This window comes from Oncorhynchus kisutch, linkage group LG17, assembly GCF_002021735.2.
Source record: "Oncorhynchus kisutch isolate 150728-3 linkage group LG17, Okis_V2, whole genome shotgun sequence".
Classification (NCBI taxonomy): domain Eukaryota; kingdom Metazoa; phylum Chordata; class Actinopteri; order Salmoniformes; family Salmonidae; genus Oncorhynchus; species Oncorhynchus kisutch.
Window position 1 is genome coordinate 9,201,568 of NC_034190.2, and position 21,540 is coordinate 9,223,107.

A 21,540-nucleotide genomic window follows, 5' to 3' on the forward strand; every position below is an offset into this window, starting at 1 on the left:
ATAGAAATAGCAACCGGAGGACCTGTGTGTGTGTTGTGTGTGTGTGTGTGTTGTGTGTGGTGTGTGTGTGTGTTGTGGGTGGTGTGTGTGTGTGTGTGTTGTGGGTGGTGTGTGTGTTGTGGGTGGTGTGTGTGTGTGTGTGTTGTGGGTGGTGGATGTGTGTGTTGTGGGTGGTGTGTGTGTGTGTGTGTGTGTGTTGTGTGTGGTGTGTGTGTGTGTGTGTGTGTGTGTGTTGTGGGTGGTGTGTGTGTATGTGTTGTGGGTGGTGTGTGTGTGTGTGTGTGTTGTGGGTGGTGTGTGTGTGTGTGTTGTGGGTGGTGTGTGTGTGTGTTGTGGGTGGTGTGTGTGTGTGTTGTGGGTGGTGTGTGTGTGTGTGTGTTGTGGGTGGTGTGTGTGTGTGTGTTGTGGGTGGTGTGTGTGTGTGTGTGTGTGTGTGTGTTGTGGGTGGTATGTGTGTGTGTGTTGTGGGTGGTGTGTGTGTGTGTGTGTGTGTGTGTGTTGTGGGTGGTGTGGGTGTTGTGGGTGGTGTGTGTGTTGTGGGTGGTGTGTGTGTGTGTGTTGTGTGTGTGTTGTGGGTGGTGTGTGTGTGTTGTGGGTGGTGTGTGTGTGTGTTGTGGGTGGTGTGTGTGTTGTGGGTGGTGTGGTGTGTGTGTGTGTGTGTGTGTGTGTGTGTGTGTGTGTGTGTGTGTGTGTGTTAAAGGGGGTGCTGTCTTTCTCATGGTGAGAGCTGCTGCTACATCTCACATTGATGAATTAAATATGGCTCGCATTCCACCTCCCACGCTTCAAGCTTATGTAATGGAAGGCCTGCTTGTCAATCGTATATGTGTGTGTGTGCACGTGTGTGTGTGTGTGTGTGCATGCGAGTGTGTGTGTATATGTGTGAGTGTGTATGCGAATGCATGTGTTTGCTTGTGTGGGTATGTGTGTGTGTATGTGACTCATCCTTTCTGTTCTTAGTTATTCTGATACTGTACAGTACAACCTGCTCACACCTGCCAACCATTCCCCCATACACACACACACACACACACACACACACACACACACACACACACACACACACACACACACACACACACACACACACACACACACACACACACACACACAAATCCCCCCCCCCCCCCACACACACACACGCACAGACACACACACACAAACCCCCCCCCCTCGCACACGCATGCCAGCCCTAGCATAACAATGCTGTTCTGCATTTGCCTGTGGACAAGTGCTGGCTGAAAGGTCAGAGTCTGAGCTGAGGGGACTGATAGGAATGCCTGGGGCTGTGCTCCATACAGCACTCTATTCCGTATTTAGTGCACTACTTTTGACAAGGGCCCATCAAAAGTCGCGCACTAAATAAGGAATAGGGTGCCGTTTTGTGCTTAAACTGGGTTTAATAGTCTCCCCTGTTGGTTTTGATAGCAACAGGATACCGATGGCAACCATGGCTCCAAATCTGCTGAGGCATCACAGCGGCGGGTTTGTTAGCGAAGACGCAGGGCTCATTCAAAATGTCAGGCTCCGGGTTGGGGCGCTTGGGGCAGGAAAGCAGGCCTCAGACTGCCAGGTCTGTGGAGACCTGATATGGCTTTCTATTGTCATAAGTTAAACTCAAAGGGCCCTGGGACTGTACCTTGTGGAATGCCATCGTGCCCCTAAACCATGCCGGAGGTATTTTACTATTCTGCGACAGCATTGCATAGCAGTCCTAGTAGGATAGTGTAGAGTGGACTGAATAAAACACAGATTTTGTTGAGGAATTTTTATCATGGCATCCAATATTGATTCAACCATGAAGCATGTAAACAACACAAGTAGTTTGGATCCAGAAACGGCAGAATGTTTCATCTGTGAAAAGAGAAAAAGCACAACAAGAGTTCGGGAACAGTGAACGTGAATGGAGGAATCCTGTTATTTGTATGTTTTTGAATTTACCCCCTTTTTCTCCCCAATTTCATGGTGTCCAATTGTTAGTAGCTACTATCTTGTCTCATCGCTACAACAGGCTCGGGAGAGACGAAGGTCAAAAGCCATGCGTCTTCCGATACACAACCCAACCTAGCCGCACTGCTTTTTAACACAGCGCGCCTCCAACCCAGGAAGCCAGCCGCACCAATGTGCCGGAGAAACACCGTGTACCTGGCAACCGCGATGAGACAAGGATATCCCTACCGACCAAGCCCTCCCTAATCCGGACGACGCTAGGCCAATTGTGCGTCGCCTCATGGACCTCCCGGGCGCGGCCGGTTACGTCAGAGCCTGAGCGTGAACTCAGAGTCTCTGATGGCACAGCTGGCGCTGCAGTACAGCGCCCTTAACCACTGTGCCACCTGGGAGGCCCTGGAATCCTGTTATTTCATTGGTTTATGGGAACAGCACAGGAGACTTTTCGGGGTCTAACACCCAGCTTGATGCTGTCTCACTTTTACAGCTCTGTCAGGTCCAATTACACTGAGACAAGTGTCTTTTTGATGGTGGTACACCGGTCTCTCTTCGTAATCACATCACTATCTCAACGAGGCTTGCCTGAGTAACAGTTAAATACATGGAAATAAAACATTGATTGTCAGTGTGAAACAAAAGCTATGTTATGTCATACTAAATAAATCAAACGGGCTACGCTTTACGCCCCACTGCTCTTTCTGCTCATTATTTAACTAACCTGTGTCCAGTCAGACACTCTCCCCTTCGCTTACACAATGGCTGTGTCTGAATCTGAAATTACACCCACTTCCCTGTATAGTGCACTACTTTTGACCAGAGCCCTTTGGACCTTAGGTCAAAACAAAGTGCACTATATAGGGGACAGGGTACCACTTCGAATGCACACAATCCCTCTTCCATTGGACCACGCGTGGTGTGAGTCTACTGTTCTGTGGTGGCAATCATCCTTCACGACTATCCACCAACATATAGCTAATGTTAATGCCTTGTTTACAGTGGATCATGAACTGCCTTCATTGACTAATGATTGAGAGAAAGACTGATAGGTTGTAAAGATGAATCATACACTATGTATACAGTCCTACTGGAAAATACAGCCCATGCCTCGAGCTGAGTCGATGACATACAGAGAATGACTCTTACACTGCTGCCCCCTGGTGGAAGTTCACTGAATATACATTTGAGATGCAGTTAAAAATAGCCAGGTTCACAATAGTGTCGTTTTGACTTCTCTCCTCGGGTATAACCTATGTGTATGGTGTGAATCTGACAGGTCTCAAAATGCAATCTTAATTTAAATCATATACTATCCACTTTGAGTGTTTCAGTTAGATAATGAAGACTGAATCCTAACACCTGCCTGCCAATCAGAATCTGAAGTATTGAGTGACACCTGCCTGCCAATCAGAACCTGAAGTATTGAGTAACACTGATCTAGAACAAGACTACTGTTTATTCAGCGAGCCACATGATGACTGGCCACACCCAATGACAGTCAATCAGGTTGCAGTCAATCAGGCTCCCTCACCCAGAACCATCTCACCCAAAGCCCCTCACCCAGAACCACCTCATCCAGATCCCCCCACCCAGAACCACCTCACCCAGATCCCCTCACCCAGAACCACCTCACCCAGATCCCCCCCACCCAGAACCACCTCACCCAGATCCCCTCACCCAGAACCACCTCACCCAGATCCCCTCACCCAGAACCACCTCACCCAAAGCCCCTCACCAAGAACCCCCCACACCAAGAGCCCCTCACCCAGAGCCCCTCACCAAGAACCCCCTCACCCAGAGCCCCTCACCCAGAGCCCCTCACCAAGAAGCCCCTCATCCAGAGCCCCTCACCAAGAACCCCCTCACCCAGAGCCCCTCACCCAGAGCCCCTCACCCAGAGCCCCTCACCCAGAGCCCCTCACCCAGAGCCCCTCACCCAGAGCCTTGTGTGGCTGATTGTCGTTTCAACATCTAAGAAGCCTGTACCAGAACCAGAAGCCAGGTGTGTGGGTCGACACCTGCAGCACTGTTCCCACACGCGACAGCCACTGGCCCAGACAATGATCCCCTCTCAGGCACTGGACATGGATAAAAACGGGAGGACCCCCCCCCCCCCCCCCCCCACACACACACACACATACGCCCCTCCCCAGAGGATGACCCAGCAGAGCCTTATCTTTCAGAGATAGAGTCGGGGGAGTCAGAGAAGAAGCCCTGGACAATGGGGAGCTGAAGAGGTAGGTCATTTTTCATACTGTCTATTAATATAATGAGAGGAGAGAAGACCATAAATCAGTCCCAGAGTGTATTGTGCCGTCAGCGGCGCAGTAGGCCCGGAGCCAGTCAGACAGAACTAGATTTGCGTCCCAAATGGCACCCTATTCCCTATGTAGTGCACTCGGGGTCACAAAGCTATGGGTAATTTACCAAAGTTACCCGAATCTTCAGTCATTTTTGTAATTAACAGAACGTCAATGGCAATCTATCGTAACTTTGGTCATTTATACTTGAATAACTTTAAAAATATATATTAATATATAGTATTACTTTTTAAAATCTGTATCCATATTGTCCATGAGTTTTTAGTAGATAGACCATATGGTTCAAGAGAAAATAGCCTAATTAATGAAAAAAGCATCTAATCAACAATGGCATTATTTTCAATTAACTCTGCAACGCTTCCAACAAATGACTTTTAACGCCAAAACATTGACAACAAATAAATGAAAGTTTGTAAGAACAAAATAAAGGATATTTCATGCTCAAACCTTCATATTAATCACCAATGGTATTCACTACGTTGATGGTTTATATTTAGGATAATGTTTTACGGGTTTGATGATCTATTATAATGATTTCATATATTTTACATGTGACACGGCCACACAGAGGGACAGAGTTGATTACAGACACCTGTGATAAACTGAAGTATTCAAAAGGGCCACTATACAATATGTCTGGTATGATATACTTTACTGGTAAACTTCAAAAGTTTCCAGTAATATACTTTCCCTTTGCAACCCTAAGTGCACTACTTTTGACCAAGGCCCATATTAGTACACAGTATAGGGAAAAGGGTTCCAGATGGGATACAGGCCTAGTCTTACCTAGGCTGTGGGCCAGAGGACAGTAAACGAACCAGAGGGTTCTCTCCATCCACATGACTAAGCCATAGAAATAGAATGACTCTCCACCCTCAGTGACCGTGACTAAGCCAGTCCTAGCTTCAGAAATCCCAGACCTAGCTTCAGAAATCCCAGACCTAGCTTCAGAAATTCCAGACCTAGCTTCAGAAATCCCAGACCTAGCCTCAGAAATCCCAGAGCTAGCCTCAGAAATCCCAGACCTAGCCTCAGAAATCCCAGACCTAGACTCAGAAATCCCAGACCTAGCCTCAGAAATCCCAGACCTAGCCTCAGAAATCCCAGACCTAGCCTCAGAAATCCCAGAGCTAGCCTCAGAAATCCTAGACCTAGCCACAGAAATCCCAGACCTAGCCTCAGAAATCCCAGACCTATCCTCAGAAATCCCAGACCTAGCCTCAGAAATCCCACACCAAGCCTCAGAAATCCCAGACCTAGCCTCAGAAATCCCACACCAAGCCTCAGAAATCCCAGACCTAGGGCAACAGCATTGGAACATTGTGGGAGGCAACCGGTCTGTCTGGAGAGACTACGGCCAGTCCAGACTGTAGACGCTGCTGTCACGACTGACCCTCTGGCCAGTCCAGGAGACAGACCCTGAGTTGTCTGTTGTCTGCATCTCTTAAAGATGATGATCCAGGGGAGACAAGGTCAATCATTTGAGATGATATTCCAGGTCAAACGACTTGGTCAGGATCCAGCCATTGTGGAATGAGCATGCAACTCCTTGTCTCTTCCTCAACTCAGGAGTATTTCCTGAGGAGGAAGCAATAAGACAAAAGGCACAAGACTTAATGAAGCAGACTGATCTACTCTACGGAGCCATAATAAATCCTATGATGAATCAATATAGAACAAACTGTTTGGATTAGTGCAGTGATATGACTAATTTAGTCACCATGGTGATAGGATGATTTACAACACTTAAAACGTAGTCTAGGAAGCGAGTGTCTCAGATAAAGTAGTAGCCTATATCCTAAAGAGCCACACGTTGAGATTCTGAATTGCGTACAGTATGTCCTGAATAAACTGAAACATACAAGCAGAATAAATCCATTCTCCTTTGAAATACGACATGACTTGCTAATCACCCTTTCTACCTGAACGTGTTTTCATGTGTGTCCTGGTGGTTCATTAGTTCATTAATCTCTGTATCAGTATTTAAGGGGAAACTGTCCCCACAGCTAGATACCAGTCCTTAGAATAATAAACCTCTGTCAGTAGAAAAGTGGCGTGTTTGAACTAGATCACAGAGAGGTGGCTTCCTGCCATGACCAGAGCACTTCCAGGTTAAAGGATAAATACATTCCTGGAAAATAAGGGCGCAGATTGTACCAAGGGCCACGTAAAAGACAACTGGCCTTCTTCCCAAATGGTAACCTATTCCCTATATAGTGCGCTACTTTTGACCAGAGCCCATAAGTCACTATAAGGAATAGGGTGCCATTTGGAACCTAACCCTGTGGTGTGACATGTCGAATTCCAGAACAAGCTATGGAAGACAGAAAACAGGAAAGCAACATAACAGACTTCCTGTTTGGGATATCAAATACAGACTGACAGGTGATGTACGGGGTGGCACCAAGTTGACACACACACACAGATACACACACACAGAGACACACACACACACACACACACACACACACACACACACACACACACACACACACACACACACACACACACACACACACATATTCAATGGATCATATAGGCTCAGCGCCGCTCTGCTCTGTTCTGCTCTTATGAAACATTTCCTTCCCTGTATCCGTGCTCAGACTACATCCCAAATGGCACCCTACTCCCAATATTAGTGCACTACTTTTAAACAGAGCCCAGGCCAAAAGTAGTGCATTAAATAGGGATATATAGGGAGCGGTTTGGGACAAAGCTTCAGACTGGGCCACTGACCTCTTATCAGCTTCTCTCAGCCACTCAACAGGTTATAAAACAGTCCCTTGAACAGAGTTTACTGGAAACCACAAACCTAGCCAGAAGTGTATGGAGTAGAATAACAAAAACACTCACACAAATACGGTGACAAAGACTTGAGACTTTCGCCTTTTTCATTCCACAAGCAACTGATTCAATTCCACTGAGTGCATTTGTCGCTCCCACGCCTCAGTCAACCTACTTTAGGCAACAAAGATGACAATGACCCCAGGACATAAAGTACTTACTGTAGTACAGCACAGTGATGACGAGAACATACGGTAATAGGAGACTAAGGCCTTGAGCTTCTGGGTTCAAGTCAAGTTACTTTGAAACCAACAAGACACATTGACACAAATATCAATGGAAAGACTAATTGTCTGAGGTTCTAAATGGTCTTTTGTTCTGATATGGAGACTAGAATCGGATAAGGAACATTGCGATTGTTCTGCTCCGTTCACTGACTGATGATCCATCACTTTACAGAGGGTTCTTCTTGAACATTGAAGGGCTGTACCATATTAGCCAAAACAGCAAACTTCCTCAAACCCAGGCGTGACCACACCATGTCTTTCAGCAGCTCGGTTAAAAACGGCTCTTTAACTGTATTAAGAGCACGTAGTGTTGAACTACTTTTACATTTAAATAGTTCAATTGAACCTTTATCTATTTAACTAGGCAAGTCAGTTACGAACAAATTCTTATTTACAATGACCTGCCTACACCGTCCAAACCCGGATGGCGCTGGGCCAATAGAGCGCCGCCCTATTGGACTCCCAATCACGGCCGGTTGGGATGCAGCCTAGATTCGAACCATGGTGTCTGTAGTGACGCCTCTAATACTGAGACGCATTGCATCTTATAGACTTTGTTTATTGCCTCACTCTAAATAGCACTTCTGATAGTTGGAAGGCTCCAGGATCCATTCCAAGTGGTCTTCTGCCCCACCTAGAATTGGGGTACAGCAGCACCAAGGGGTTAGACTGGTCTAGTAGGAGCACCAAGGGGTTGGACTGGTCTAACAGGAGCACCAAGGGGTTAGACTGGTCTAGTAGGAGCACCAAGGGGTTGGACTGGTCTAACAGGAGCACCAAGGGGTTAGACTGGTCTAGTAGGAGCACCAAGGGGTTGGACTGGTCTAACAGGAGCACCAAGGGGTTGGGCTGGTCTAACAGGAGCACCAAGGGGTTGGACTGGTCTAACAGGAGCACCAAGGGGTTGGACTGGTCTAACAGGAGCACCAAGGGGTTGGACTGATCTAGCAGGAGCACCAAGGGGTTGGGCTGATCTAACAGGAGCACCAAAGGGTTGGACTGGTCTAACAGGAGCACCAAGGGGTTGGACTGGTCTAACAAGAGCACCAAGGGGTTGGACTGGTCTAACAGGAGCACCAAGGGGTTGGACTGGTCTAGCAGGAGCACCAAGGGGTTGGGCTGGTCTAACAGCAGCACCAAGGGGTTGGACTGGTCTAACAGGAGCACCAGGGGTTGGACTGGTCTAACAGGAGCACCAAGGGGTTGGACTGGTCTAACAGGAGCACCAAGGGGTTGGGCTGGTCTAACAGGAGCACCAAGGGGTTGGACTGGTCTAACAGGAGCACCAAGGGGTTGGACGGGTCTAGCAAGAGCACCAAGGGGTTGGACTGGTCTAGCAGGAGCACCAAGGGGTTGGGCTGGTCTAACAGGAGCACCAAGGGGTTGGACTGGTCTAACAGGAGCACCAAGGGGTTGGACTGGTCTAACAGGAGCACCAAGGGGTTGGACTGGTCTAGCAGGAGCACCAAGGGGTTGGGCTGGTCTAACAGGAGCACCAAGGGGTTGGACTGGTCTAACAGGAGCACCAAGGGGTTGGACTGGTCTAGCAAGAGCACCAAGGGGTTGGACTGGTCTAACAGGAGCACCAAGGGGTTGGACTGGTCTAGCAGGAGCACCAAGGGGTTGGACTGGTCTAGCAAGAGCACCAAGGGGTTGGACTGGTCTAGCAGGAGCACCAAGGGGTTGGACTGGTCTAACAGGAGCACCAAGGGGTTGGACTGGTCTAACAGGAGCACCAAGGGGTTGGACTGGTCTAGCAAGAGCACCAAGGGGTTGGACTGGTCTAGCAAGAGCACCAAGGGGTTGGGCTGGTCTAACAGGAGCACCAAGGGGTTGGACTGGTCTAACAGGAGCACCAAGGGGTTGGACTGGTCTAGCAAGAGCACCAAGGGGTTGGACTGGTCTAACAGGAGCACCAAGGGGTTGGACTGGTCTAGCAGGAGCACCAAGGGGTTGGGCTGGTCTAACAGGAGCACCAATGGGTTGGACTGGTCTAACAGGAGCACCAAGGGGTTGGACTGGTCTAGCAAGAGCACCAAGGGGTTGGACTGGTCTAACAGGAGCACCAGGGGTTGGGCTGGTCTAATAGGAGCAGCAAGGGGTTGGGCTGGTCTAACAGGAGCACCAAGGGGTTGGACTGGTCTAGCAGGAGCAACAAGGGGTTGGGCTGGTCTAGCAGGAGCACCAAGGGGTTGGACTGGTCTAGCAGGAGCACCAGTGGTTGGGCTGGTCTAGCAGGAGCACCAAGGGTTTGGGCTGGTCTAACAGGAGCACCAGGAGATGTGGCTGGTCTAGCAGCATCAGGGGATGTGGCTGGTCTAGCAGCACCAGAAGATGTGGCTGGTCTAGTAGGAGCAGGAGATGTGGCTGGTCTAGTAGCAGCAGGAGATGTGGCTGGTCTAGTAGCAGCAGGAGATGAGGCTGGTCTAGTAGCACCAGGGGATGTGGCTGGTCTAGTAGCACCAGGAGATGTGGCTAGTCTAGCAGCACCAGGGCGTGTGGCTGGTCTAGTAGCACCAGGGGATGTGGCTGGTCTAGCAGCACCAGGAGATGTGGCTGGTCTAGTAGCACCAGGGGATGTGGCTGGTCTAGTAGCAGCAGGAGATGTGGCTGGTCTAGTAGTACCAGGGGATGTGGCTGGTCTAGTAGCAGCAGGAGATGAGGCTGGTCTAGTAGCACCAGGGGATGTGGCTGGTCTTGTAGCACCAGGGGATGTGGCTGGTCTAGCAGCACCAGGAGATGTGGCTGGTCTTGTAGAAGCACCAGGCGGTGTAGCTAGTCTAGTAGCAGCACCAGGAGATGTGGCTGGTCTAGTAGCACCAGAGGGTGTGGCTGGTCTAGTAGCACCAGGGGTGTGGCTTGTCTAGTAGCAGCGCCAGGGGGTGCGGCTTGTCTAGTAGCAGCGCCAGCCCGAGAGACCAGCCGCTCCCTCTTCTGATGATCCTTCCCTGGCTCCACATCCAGCATGTCACCCCTGGGAAGCCTTATAGGGGCACTGCCAGGAGGCCAGTCATGAATGGGAGACAATGGCAGAGTCATGTGGAAACACAATGAGGATTTATGATGGCTCTGTGTGCGGGGTGTGCCAGCCTGGTAGGGCTTCAGCATGGGCAGACTGAGGGCAGTGTCCATATGGACAGGAAGAAGGGGGAGGAGGGAGACAGACAGAGAGAGAAAGAGAGAGACAGAGGGGCAAGAATGGAGAGGTAAGATATGGAGGGACAAAAGGAGGTAGTTAAGATACTTATAGAGTAATGTCCAGAGGAAGATGAAAGGGTAACACTATGAGGATAGCTCTAACCGTGACCCTTAATCTAACCCTATCCCCTTACCCTAACTCTTAATCTAACCCTATCCCCTTACCCTAACTCTTAATCTAACCCTATCCCCTTACCCTAACTCTTAATCTAACCCTAACACTTCTTATAACCTTAATCCTTACCCTAACCCTTATTCTAACCCCAACCCTTATTATAATCCTAATCCTTATCCCTTACCCTAACCCTTATTCTAACCCCAACCCTTATTATAATCCTAATCCTTATCCCTTACCCTAACCCTTATTCTAACCCCAACCCTTATTATAATCCTAATCCTTATCCCTTACCCTAACCCTTATTCTAACCCCAACCCTTATTATAATCCTAATCCTTATCCCTTACCCTAACCCTTATTCTAACCCCAACCCTTATTATAATCCTAATCCTTATCCCTTACCCTAACCATTATTCTAACCCCAACCCTTAGCTGGAGGGAGTGAGGACATAGTCAGACTAGTCATATAGTAGAATGGGCTTCTAGAAAGAAGAATGGTAGATTACCAGGAGAGGCAGAAACCTTCAGCATCATAGTCCCAATAATACTACCACTCTCTTCTTTAACAAAAACCACCATTCAGCTGAACATGTGAACAAGAGTAACAGTCTATTTCATACACTTAGGAATAAGTCAAAAGAATAACCAACAGTATTTTTACTGCAAAACATTTTAATTCAGTAGAATGCTGAGTATGTACAGGAGAACATTGTTACATAAATACAGTTATAAACATCAGCCGTTTGCTGGTACAAAATTTTAAAAACAACATATTATACATTATCTACACGTGCCACTTGTTTTGCACACCATGGTCTATGGATTGTCCGAATCCATTCACACACATTATCCGAGTTTCATTCCGCATGCAGTTGCTGAGTGAGTACAGAGTTGTCCTTGGAGCGTACGTGTCATTTGTATAACACTGAACTGGACTGAGGGGTTGGCATTGGTTATAAAGCTCATGAGAAATACAAACAACGGATTATAGGACAGCGTATCGTACGGTCGGATGGGGGTTGTGATTATTTAAAACTGTGGGGATCACCAGCTGCAAAATGTCCCTTTAGTTATTGCAGTTTCCACAGGATTACCCGCCCACGTCTATGACATCATCACACAGTGAGCAGAAAATGTACTCATCCTTCTTGTCATCCTCTTCATCCAACGCCAACAAATGTACATTCATGGCAATTACATTAAAGGAAAAATCCACCCAACACCATTCATTCCTTTAATTTACAGTGTTAAATAACACTGATATGTGACAACAATATTTTTCGTGAACACACATTTTTCATTTTGGCATTATAACAAGGTTGGTAGCAACATGGAAAATCATTGTGGAAATATGTCAACTACAAAACCCACAACGCAATGCTCTCTCTATAGGCTGGCTGGCTAGCTAGCTACACTGTTAGCACCTTTTTTTCTATCTAGAACCTAAATGGGTTCTTTGGCTGTCCTCATAGGAGAACCCTTTGAAGAACTATTCTTGGGTAGAACAATTTTGGTTCCAAGTAGAACCCTTTTGGGTTCCATGTAGAACCCTTTCCACAGAGGGCTCTACATGGAACCAAAAAGGGTTGTACCTAGAACCAAAAATGTTTGGAACCCTTTTTTCCTAAGAGTGTAGCTAGCAAACGTAGCAACACACAATAATACCAAAGATAATACCAGCATGTAAAGTAGCTGGTTTGCTATCAAATTGCCTCAACAAACTACACTATCAATTTAGGAGTCTACAATCTCACCATGTTCAACCTGCAGATCGATGTGCCTCACAAAGTGGAGTCAAACAGGAGATGGGAAACATTGCCCATGCTAGGTCAATGAGCACTCTCCTTCAAGGAGTGAATGGGAGTCTATTGGGAGCTAGCTCAAAAACACAACATTATCACATATTTTGTCAACAAGAAGTACAACATTACAAATCTTTTCTGAGATGTGAGATAATTAACTTGCTATCTGTAGTATCGTATAGCTTTGGAATCGTGACATTACGTACTTTCGAGGAAAATAGGCACGTTTCTCGACATATACACTGACTTTGAGAAGGGATTGAGTGACGATTAGCTTAGCAACCGCGTGACGCAGCAAGACAAATTGAATGTGATTGGTCGACATCTGCTGGGTGAGTCGGTATTACGTTCCACCATTCAGTGGATTCCGATCTCCTTTCTATATCATCTCAACGGCACCATGCAATGTACCCTGGTCTAAAGAGGCAGACAAATTGGAAAAAAATGTGCTAGACAATCCGTTAAATTACACATTTCTCGAGGTAGGAATATCACAGAAAATGTCTCATTCAAGAGAAGACATCCTCCTGAGTTATGACATCGGCCAGTAGTTAAATCTGACATGTATGATAGACGTTTTGGCGATCTAAAAGTCCTATTCCTATTATCTTCCAGTGTAGCGAGAGACTTTATCATCACGGTGCTACGTCATACCGGACGGATTTCTGCCTGCTTCAACGCCAATAACTCAGGCATACATGAAAACAATAAATAACCCAGGGAATCGATAAAACATCACTCAGAGATGCACCAAAACAATATAACATTCAAAATGGGTGAACCTTCCCTTTTAACGTTCCAAAATATGGTTAGTGTTTGTAATAGACAAATCCATCTTATTGGTATCAAAATACTGTCCATGGTGCAAATGTAAATGTCAATGTATGTCAGTACAGCTCACGCTACACATCCTCTAGTGAAGAATATATCAGGGTTGGGGTCAATTCCTCAATTCCAGTCAATGCACAAATTACAATGAAATGCCAATTCTGTTTAATGACTTTATGTGAGAATATTTAGAACAGAATTTGGTTTACTTTCTGAGTTGACTAGAATTTAAATGGAAGTGAGCCCATCCCGGCTTCGTCTACTCTGCACAATAATACATGATGCGTCCTCACCTGGCGAAACAAAATCTAGACATTTAACAGTATTAAGAATAGTGCATGGAGCTTTGGTAAACGACTGCTGCCAATGTGAGAGCAGAAAAAATAGTTGCGAACACCTTGTAGATGAAATACATCAAAAGGTTTTAAACAACATTATTATTATTAGACATTGCTCAGTGACCTGCCATCACACAACATTTTGCCCAAGACTCGAGAAAGCACTTTTTCTAAGAAAATAAGTTAATACATGTTAAAACAGTCACATACAACCACACAGACACATACATCAAGTACAACATCAACACTCTGTCAAACAGTTTCACTTACAAACAGAAACACACAGTATTGATCATATCACTCTGACAGCAGGGTAGAGTCAAAGATGTTTTTTTAGAACTAAACCAAGATAGGCCACAGCCTGTCGTTTCCAATGGGAACGGGAACAAATGAGTCATAGTGGGCAGAACAAGCAATGAGGTGGGCAGAGCCAAGCATGAACTAGCGAGATCCTATTGGCCTGTTTTAGCATCGTCTGCATATTTCCGTTAGGGAACGCCTATACTCTGTGATGTGCGCGTGTGCAATAACTAGCACCTTCTAAACAACGCGATTAAACTTTTTTTTTTTTCGTTTTCAAAGGGCAAAGTCTACAAAACAGTCCACTCTGTTCATAACATATTTTAGTTTTGGGAACAGAACACTGTATTGAAAAAAAAAGTTTCATCGATGAGAACATTTGCAGAATATCGGCTGAAATCCATCTCGATCCATCGTGTCCCACTGCCGGCCACTGGGCTTCCTCTCACTACCATATTTGGTAGTGAGTGGATACGCCAAGCGTTTGCTTCACATTTACACATCCAGTGAAAAATCTGTCTCATTGTTCTATCTGTGGTAGAGTCATCTGAAATAAGTCACATTTGGTTCCTGAACTAGAACCAGGAAAGATTTCAATGAGTGTAATAACTAACTAATGCACTACAAATTCAGTTGATCGGGGGAATTTTTAGCTCATTATAGTTAGCTCATTATAGTTAGCTCATTATAGTTAGCTCATTATAGTTTGTTTTAAGGATACAATTTCCAAGTATTTTCTTTAATCAAAGAGTTGTGAGAGAGCTAGAATGGAAAAGGAAAGGGGGGATACTTATGGGATAGGTATCCAAGTTCCTTGGTGTCCACATCACCAACAAACTAACATGGTCCAAGCACACCAAGACAGTCGTGAAGAGGGCACGACAAAACCTTTCCCCCTCAGGAGACTGAAACGATTTGGCATGGGCCCCCAGATCCTCAAAAGATTATATATATATATCTCAGCAGATATATCTCATTGATCATCCCCAAAACCAACACCTCATTTGGCCGCCTTTCCTTCCAGTTCTCTGCTGCCAGTGACTGGAAGGAATTGCAAAAATCGCTGAAGTTGGAGACTTTTATCTCCCTCACCAACTTTAAACATCTGCTATCTGAGCAGCTAACCGATCGCTGCATCTGTACATAGTCTATTGGTAAATAGCCCACCCAATCTACCTACCTCATCCCCATACTGTTTTATTTACTTGTCTGCTCTTTTGCACACCAGTATCACTACTTGCACATCATCATCTGCTCATTTGTCACTCCAGTGTTAATCTGCTAAATTGTAATTATTCGCTCCTATGGCCTATTTATTGCCTACCTCCTCATGCCTGTTGCACACACTGTTTATAGACTTTCTTTCTTTTCCTACTGTATCATTGGCTTGTTTATTGTTTATTCCATGTGTAACACTGTGTTGTTGTCTGTGTCAAACTGCTTTGCTTTATCTTGGCCAGGTTGCAGTTGCAAATGAGAACTTGTTCTCAACTAGCCTACCTGGTTAAATAAAGGTGAAATAAAAAAAATAAAAAAATCGCTGCACCATCGAGAGCATCCTGACCGCGTTCATCACCGCCTGGTATGGCAACTGCTCGGCATCTGACTGTAAGGCCCTACAGAGGGTAATGCAAACAGCCCAGTACATCACTGGGGCCAAGCTTCCTGCCATCCAGGACCTATATAATAGGTGATGTCAGAGGAAAGCCCATAAAATTGTCAGACTCCAGTCACCCAAGTGATAGACTGTTTTCTCTGCTACCGCACGGCAAGCGGTACCAAGTCTAGGACCAAAAGGCTCCTCAACAGCTTCCACCCCAAGCCATTAGACTGCTGAAGAATTCATAAAAATCGCCACTGGACAATTTACATTGACCTTGTACACTGCTGCTACTCGCTGTTTGTTACCTATGTATAGTCACTTCGCCCCCACCTACATGTACAGATTACCTCAACTAGCCTGTACCCCTGCACACAGTACCGGTGCCCCCTGTATGTAGCCTTGTTCTTCTTACTGTGTTACTTTTAATTATTACTTTTTATTTTAGTCTACTTGGTAAATATTTTCTTCTTCTTGAACTGCACTGTTGGTTAAGGGCTTGTAAGTAAGCATTTCACTGTAAGGTCTACACTGTTGGTTAAGGGCTTGTGAGTAAGCATTTCACTGTAAGGTCTACACTGTTTGTTAAGGGCTTGTCAGTAAGCATTTCACTGTAAGGTCTACACTGTTGGTTAAGGGCTTGTCAATAAGCATTTCACTGTAAGGTCTACACTGTTGGTTAAGGGCTTGTGAGTAAGCATTTCACTGTAAGGTCTACACTGTTGGTTAAGGGCTTGTCAGTAAGCATTTCACTGTAAGGTCTACACTGTTGGTTAAGGGCTTGTCAGTAAGCATTTCACTGTAAGGTCTACACTGTTGGTTAAGGGCTTGTCAGTAAGCATTTCACTGTAAGGTCTACACTGTTGGTTAAGGGCTTGTGAGTAAGCATTTCACTGTAAGGTCTACACTGTTGGTTAAGGGCTTGTCAATAAGCATTTCACTGTAAGGTCTACACTGTTGGTTAAGGGCTTGTGAGTAAGCATTTCACGGTAAAATCTACACTGTTGGTTAAGGGCTTGTGAGTAAGCATTTCACGGTAAAGTCTACACTGTTGGTTAAGGGCTTGTCAGTAAGCATTTCACTGTAAGGTCTACACTGTTGGTTAAGGGCTTGTCAGTAAGCATTTCACTGTAAGGTCTACACTGTTGGTTAAGGGCTTGTGAGTAAGCATTTCACTGTAAGGTCTACACTGTTGGTTAAGGGCTTGTGAGTAAGCATTTCACGGTAAAGTCTACACTTGTTGTATTCAGCGCGTGGCAAATAAAGTTTGATTTGGCAAATAAAGATTTGATAGTTATACATTTGGCAAATCTAACAAACGTTTCCAGACCGTCTGGAAGCCTCGGGAATTAATTCATTAATTCATTAAAGAATATAAGAAAAAATTCAGGTACAAAAAATATCACCAGGCATCTCTTCAATACAAAATCCACAATCATCTCTCTCTCAATCCATGTCCCCCACTTACACTGGCTGCTAAATGTCCCTCATAAAATGCAATACACTAGTGCCATCTGGTGGAATGACTTGGTACTGAAGGTGAGTGGTGTCAATTACATAACTAATGAAAAAAAAACATCGCTCAATCAGGTCACACTGGACATTCATATTTGGCCAAAATGAAGCAAGGGGTTTGGGGGATTGTAAAATCCGGTTGTTCAGCTCACGCCATTGGCTCACGCCATTGGCTCACGCCATTGTGCAAAAATAATGGTTCTGATATTAAAACAATACATACTTTCTCAGCAATAACAACAACAACAACAACAACAAAAGTAAGAAATCCACAATAAATAAAGTTCAAATGTGAGAACAAAGTCCTTTGGCATAAAAAAAATAACCCTTAGATTCCACCGAGTGTCTGGTGTGGTGTTCACCTCTAGTTATTATGCGACAGAGGACCCCTTTATTGGTAGAATGTAATTTACCAACCAATGAAAGTGACTGGTGGGGATGGTATGTTATCAGCTCTCTGACTAACAGGTAAACACAGTGGACCCTGCAACCCTCCAATACCAGGAGGAAATAACAAACTACACCCTGCTATTCATTATATAGTGAAATACTTTTGACCAGGACCCATTGGGCTCTGTGAAAAGTAGTGCACTATATAGGGAATAGGGCCCTGGTCTAAAGTAGTGCACTATATAGGGAATAGGGCTCTGGTCTAAAGTAGTGCACTATATAGGGAATAGGGCCCTGGTCTAAAGTAGTGCACTATATAGGGAATAGGGTGCCATTTGGGACACTAGCCAGGTTTGAGAAGCGCTGCTGTGGTTTTGGAGGTGTAACTGAGTGAGACTGAGAGACTGCAGCACCAGTGTTGTTGTTCATTTGGCTCTGTGGGACTAATCATGATTCATGTGTTTGTGTCTGACTGTCCTCCCTCTGGGACAGTTCAAGTGTTATTTTAACCTTCTGTATTGACCAACAACAGGACAAGTCTTACTGTAACCACATTAGACCACACAGACGTATTGTCTGCGTCCCAAGAGGCACCATATTCCCTATATAGTGGACTACTTTAGACCAGGGCCCTATTCCCTATATAGTGCACCACTTTAGACCAGGGCCCTATTCCCTATATAGTGGACTACTTTAGACCAGGGCCCTATTCCCTATATAGTGCACTACTTTTCACAGAGCCCAACTCCCTATATAGTGCACTACTTTAGACCAGGGCCCTATTCCCTATATAGTGGACTACTTTAGACCAGGGCCCTATTCCCTATATAGTGCACTACTTTTCACAGAGCCCAACTCCCTATATAGTGGACTACTTTAGACCAGGGCCCTATTCCCTATATAGTGCACCACTTTAGACCAGGGCCCTATTCCCTATATAGTGGACTACTTTAGACCAGGGCCCTATTCCCTATATTGTGTACTACTTTTCACAGAGCCCTATTCCCTATATAGTGCACTACTTTAGACCAGGGCCCACAGGGAATATGTACCAGAGAATACTGGTTTTGATCAAGTCACCTCATAGAATTACATATAGCATCCTACATGGGTCTATGGGTCACCCACCTAAGACCAGTATCATCAGATATCAACACTGTGCGAAATTAAGGCAGATACCTTGTCAGTGCAATACGCAATGTTAAACTTAAACAGAACACACAAACAAGTTAGTTAAACAGAACACACAAACAAGTTAGTTAAACAGAACACACAAACAAGTTAGTTAAACTGAACACATTAACAATACACACTGGCTTGGAAAGACCTAACAGAGAGGCAGGGAGCCATAGAAAATGGCCATCTCAGCAGCAGAATCTGTCTGACTGACCATAGGGGCTCTGGTCAAAAGTAGTGCACTATATAGGGTGTGGTTTGAAATGCAGATTGAGTCTCTGACCTTCTATAGAAATGGCTCTCTATGGAGTGGAATTTATAGGAGTCCAGACATTTGTATCTTTAACCACCAAGTAGCTTCTGGATTCCAATTTCTAAACATTAAGAAATGTCCAATGTAGACATTTTGATCTCAATATTAAATCATTTCTGGGTAACAATTAAATATTCATTTAAATCAAAACGGTCTCACATTTTACTAGGACTGTCTGAAGTAGAGAGGGGAAAACGGAAAACTAGCTGTTATTGACAAAGAGCTTTGGAACTCTCTTTCTTATTGGTCTATTAGCTGGTGATGTCACCAGGCAGGCCAAAACTCCATCCCACCAAAACAAGCTAAAATTTCAGGCGTCCTTTTCAAACAGCTCTTACATGAAAAGGGCACGATCATCATTCTCACAATTTCACAGTATTATTCCAACCGCATAGTGTGGAAATATATATAAAACACAGGAAAAATGACATTGTTGACTGTACTGTGCCTTTAACAGTAAATCTGCAGCACAACACAGAGACAGAAACCCTTCCAAGAGATACTCTATCTTAACTATTCTCAAGCAGCCATACAGCTACTACCAGGACATTGCATCCCTTAACTTCAGTTAAGACATTAGTTTATACCTCCATTAAACTCTGTAAGAACCAGGTAGTGAAAGATTCCCCAACTCTGACCCTCTCCAGCCAATCTTCATGGCCAGAGTTGCTATTGCCTCAGAGTATGTTGGACAACCTGGACGGGTCTAGACATGAATTAACAAAAGGTCAAACAGAGATAGTGGTTCTATCTCCTTAGTAACCTTGACTACGGCACCTGAACAACTATCCCTATTCAGACACCTTTTTTAGGTAAAAAAAAGGGGGATCGGCAACATTTAGAAAGTAGAAAGGCTAAAGCCATTTATCATGTTCTTTCTTTCCCCTAAAAAAGAAACATGTAGGAGTATGTTGTCAACAGAAACACTGCTGCAGTAGTCGAAGAACTTTACAAGAAGGAATAGTCATAAAGATGTCCACAGTCAGAAGAACCAGTTGTTTTGTGGTTGTTGTGTTTTTAACACTGAAAGGTAGTTCGGTTGACATCCTGTCTGGCATCCTCTCTGACATCCTCTCATGTCAGAATGACGATCGGTCTCCAAAAGGTCCATCTCTGTTCTGGCCACGGCCCTCATCAGCATACCCTGGCACTTCCAAGGACCATAGGTTATTAAGTGTACAATTAAATACAGGTTGTTGTCGTTTTTCTTTACTGTAAAAAACAAATGTGGGTGGTTTTCCCACTACAAGTGCATCAGAAAACCTTCAAGGAGAGTCTGTGGAAATGGCCATGAAAGCACCTGTCTTGACAACACTGGAGGTAAGTCCCAGAGGCCATTGGCACATAGAATTGACAATTCTGAAAATACCCAAAGACATTGCCTTCGGTCCAGGATGTGGTTTCACTGACTCGACACTTGACGGAGGCTGGGGACATCGCCACCTAGTGGGGAGCCTTTTGAAGTGCTTCTAGAACACAGAGAACTGAGACCTGCATTGACGTCCCATGTCGTTCTGCAGCAGAGGGGGATCTAGTGAGGGCAGCAGTGGCAGAACACAGCCACCGGGGGGGGGGGGGGGGGGGGGTACTATCTCTTCGGGCATCCCTCCCTAAATGTCTGGAACTGCTGGGACACCACAGTCTTCAGCTAGTTTACTGTGTTTGTTTTCCTCCAAATACAACATGAAGTTAACTGACACCACAGTTCACACATTGGCTGTGTTGTTATCTGTCGCTGGCGAGTGTAACTGGTAGGATGTGAACCATGGTCTCCCACACATGCCCAGTCGCTCCCTCCTCTCCTGTGTGTGTGTGTGTGTGTGTGTGTGTCTATCTATCCATCCGTCAGTAAGTCTCTGTCCATCTGTGTGGAAGGGTCATCTCTTCAGAGTGTGGCCAGTATGCGTGAGAAGGAGATGAGGACAGAGAGGGTGGTCTGGCCCACTCCAAACACCAAGGCCTGGAGGGGGGCCATGTCCTTCCCTGCCACCCTGTACACCCCCGCCACCGCCGCACCTGGGAAAGAGACACACCCACATACAGATTGTCATTAATATGAGTATTACCACACATATCATAACATACCAGTCAGTCGAGACTTGTCGACTGCACCCCAGATTGTGCTTTTATCAGTACTGAAATGCTATTGAACAAAGAAAAATGACTCTCGGGGCTCCTTATTCTCAGCCTGTCCTCGTATCCCTACAGCTCCCTACTGGAATCTAATGTTGTGACTTTAGACTCTCCCACATGGACAGTTTTAGAAGAAGCATTAAAAGATGTCCCTTTGTAAGCTGACCGTATATATTTTTTAATTATCCTTTATTTAACTAGGGCAAGTCTGTTAAGAACAAATTCTTATTTACAATGACGGCCTAGGAACAGTGTGTTGTTTGCTCAGAGGCAGAACGACAGATTTTTACCTGCCGCCCCGCTAGGCCTCCTGCCGCCCCGCTAGGCCTCCTGCCGCCCCGCTAGGCCTCCTGCCGCCCCGCTAGGCCTTCTGCCGCCCCGCTAGGCCTCCTGCCGCCCCGCTAGGCCACCTGCCGCCCCGCTAGGCCACCTGCCGCCCCGCTAGGCCACCTGCCGCCCGTTAGGCCACCTGCCGCCCCGTTAGGCCACCT

General features: G+C 45.8%; 1 protein-coding gene across 1 annotated transcript in view; it reads right to left on the bottom strand.

The window, feature by feature from the left end:
* Positions 1-20,514: 20,514 nt before the first annotated feature.
* The window catches only part of LOC116354492 (transmembrane protein 170B-like), a 28,426-nt gene continuing 27,400 nt past the window's right edge, over positions 20,515-21,540 (bottom strand). The window contains exon 3 of the mRNA XM_031794964.1: positions 20,515-20,932. Coding sequence (XP_031650824.1) covers positions 20,802-20,932 — 131 coding nt within the window. The 3' untranslated portion in view covers positions 20,515-20,801. The remainder of the gene's footprint in view (positions 20,933-21,540) is intronic.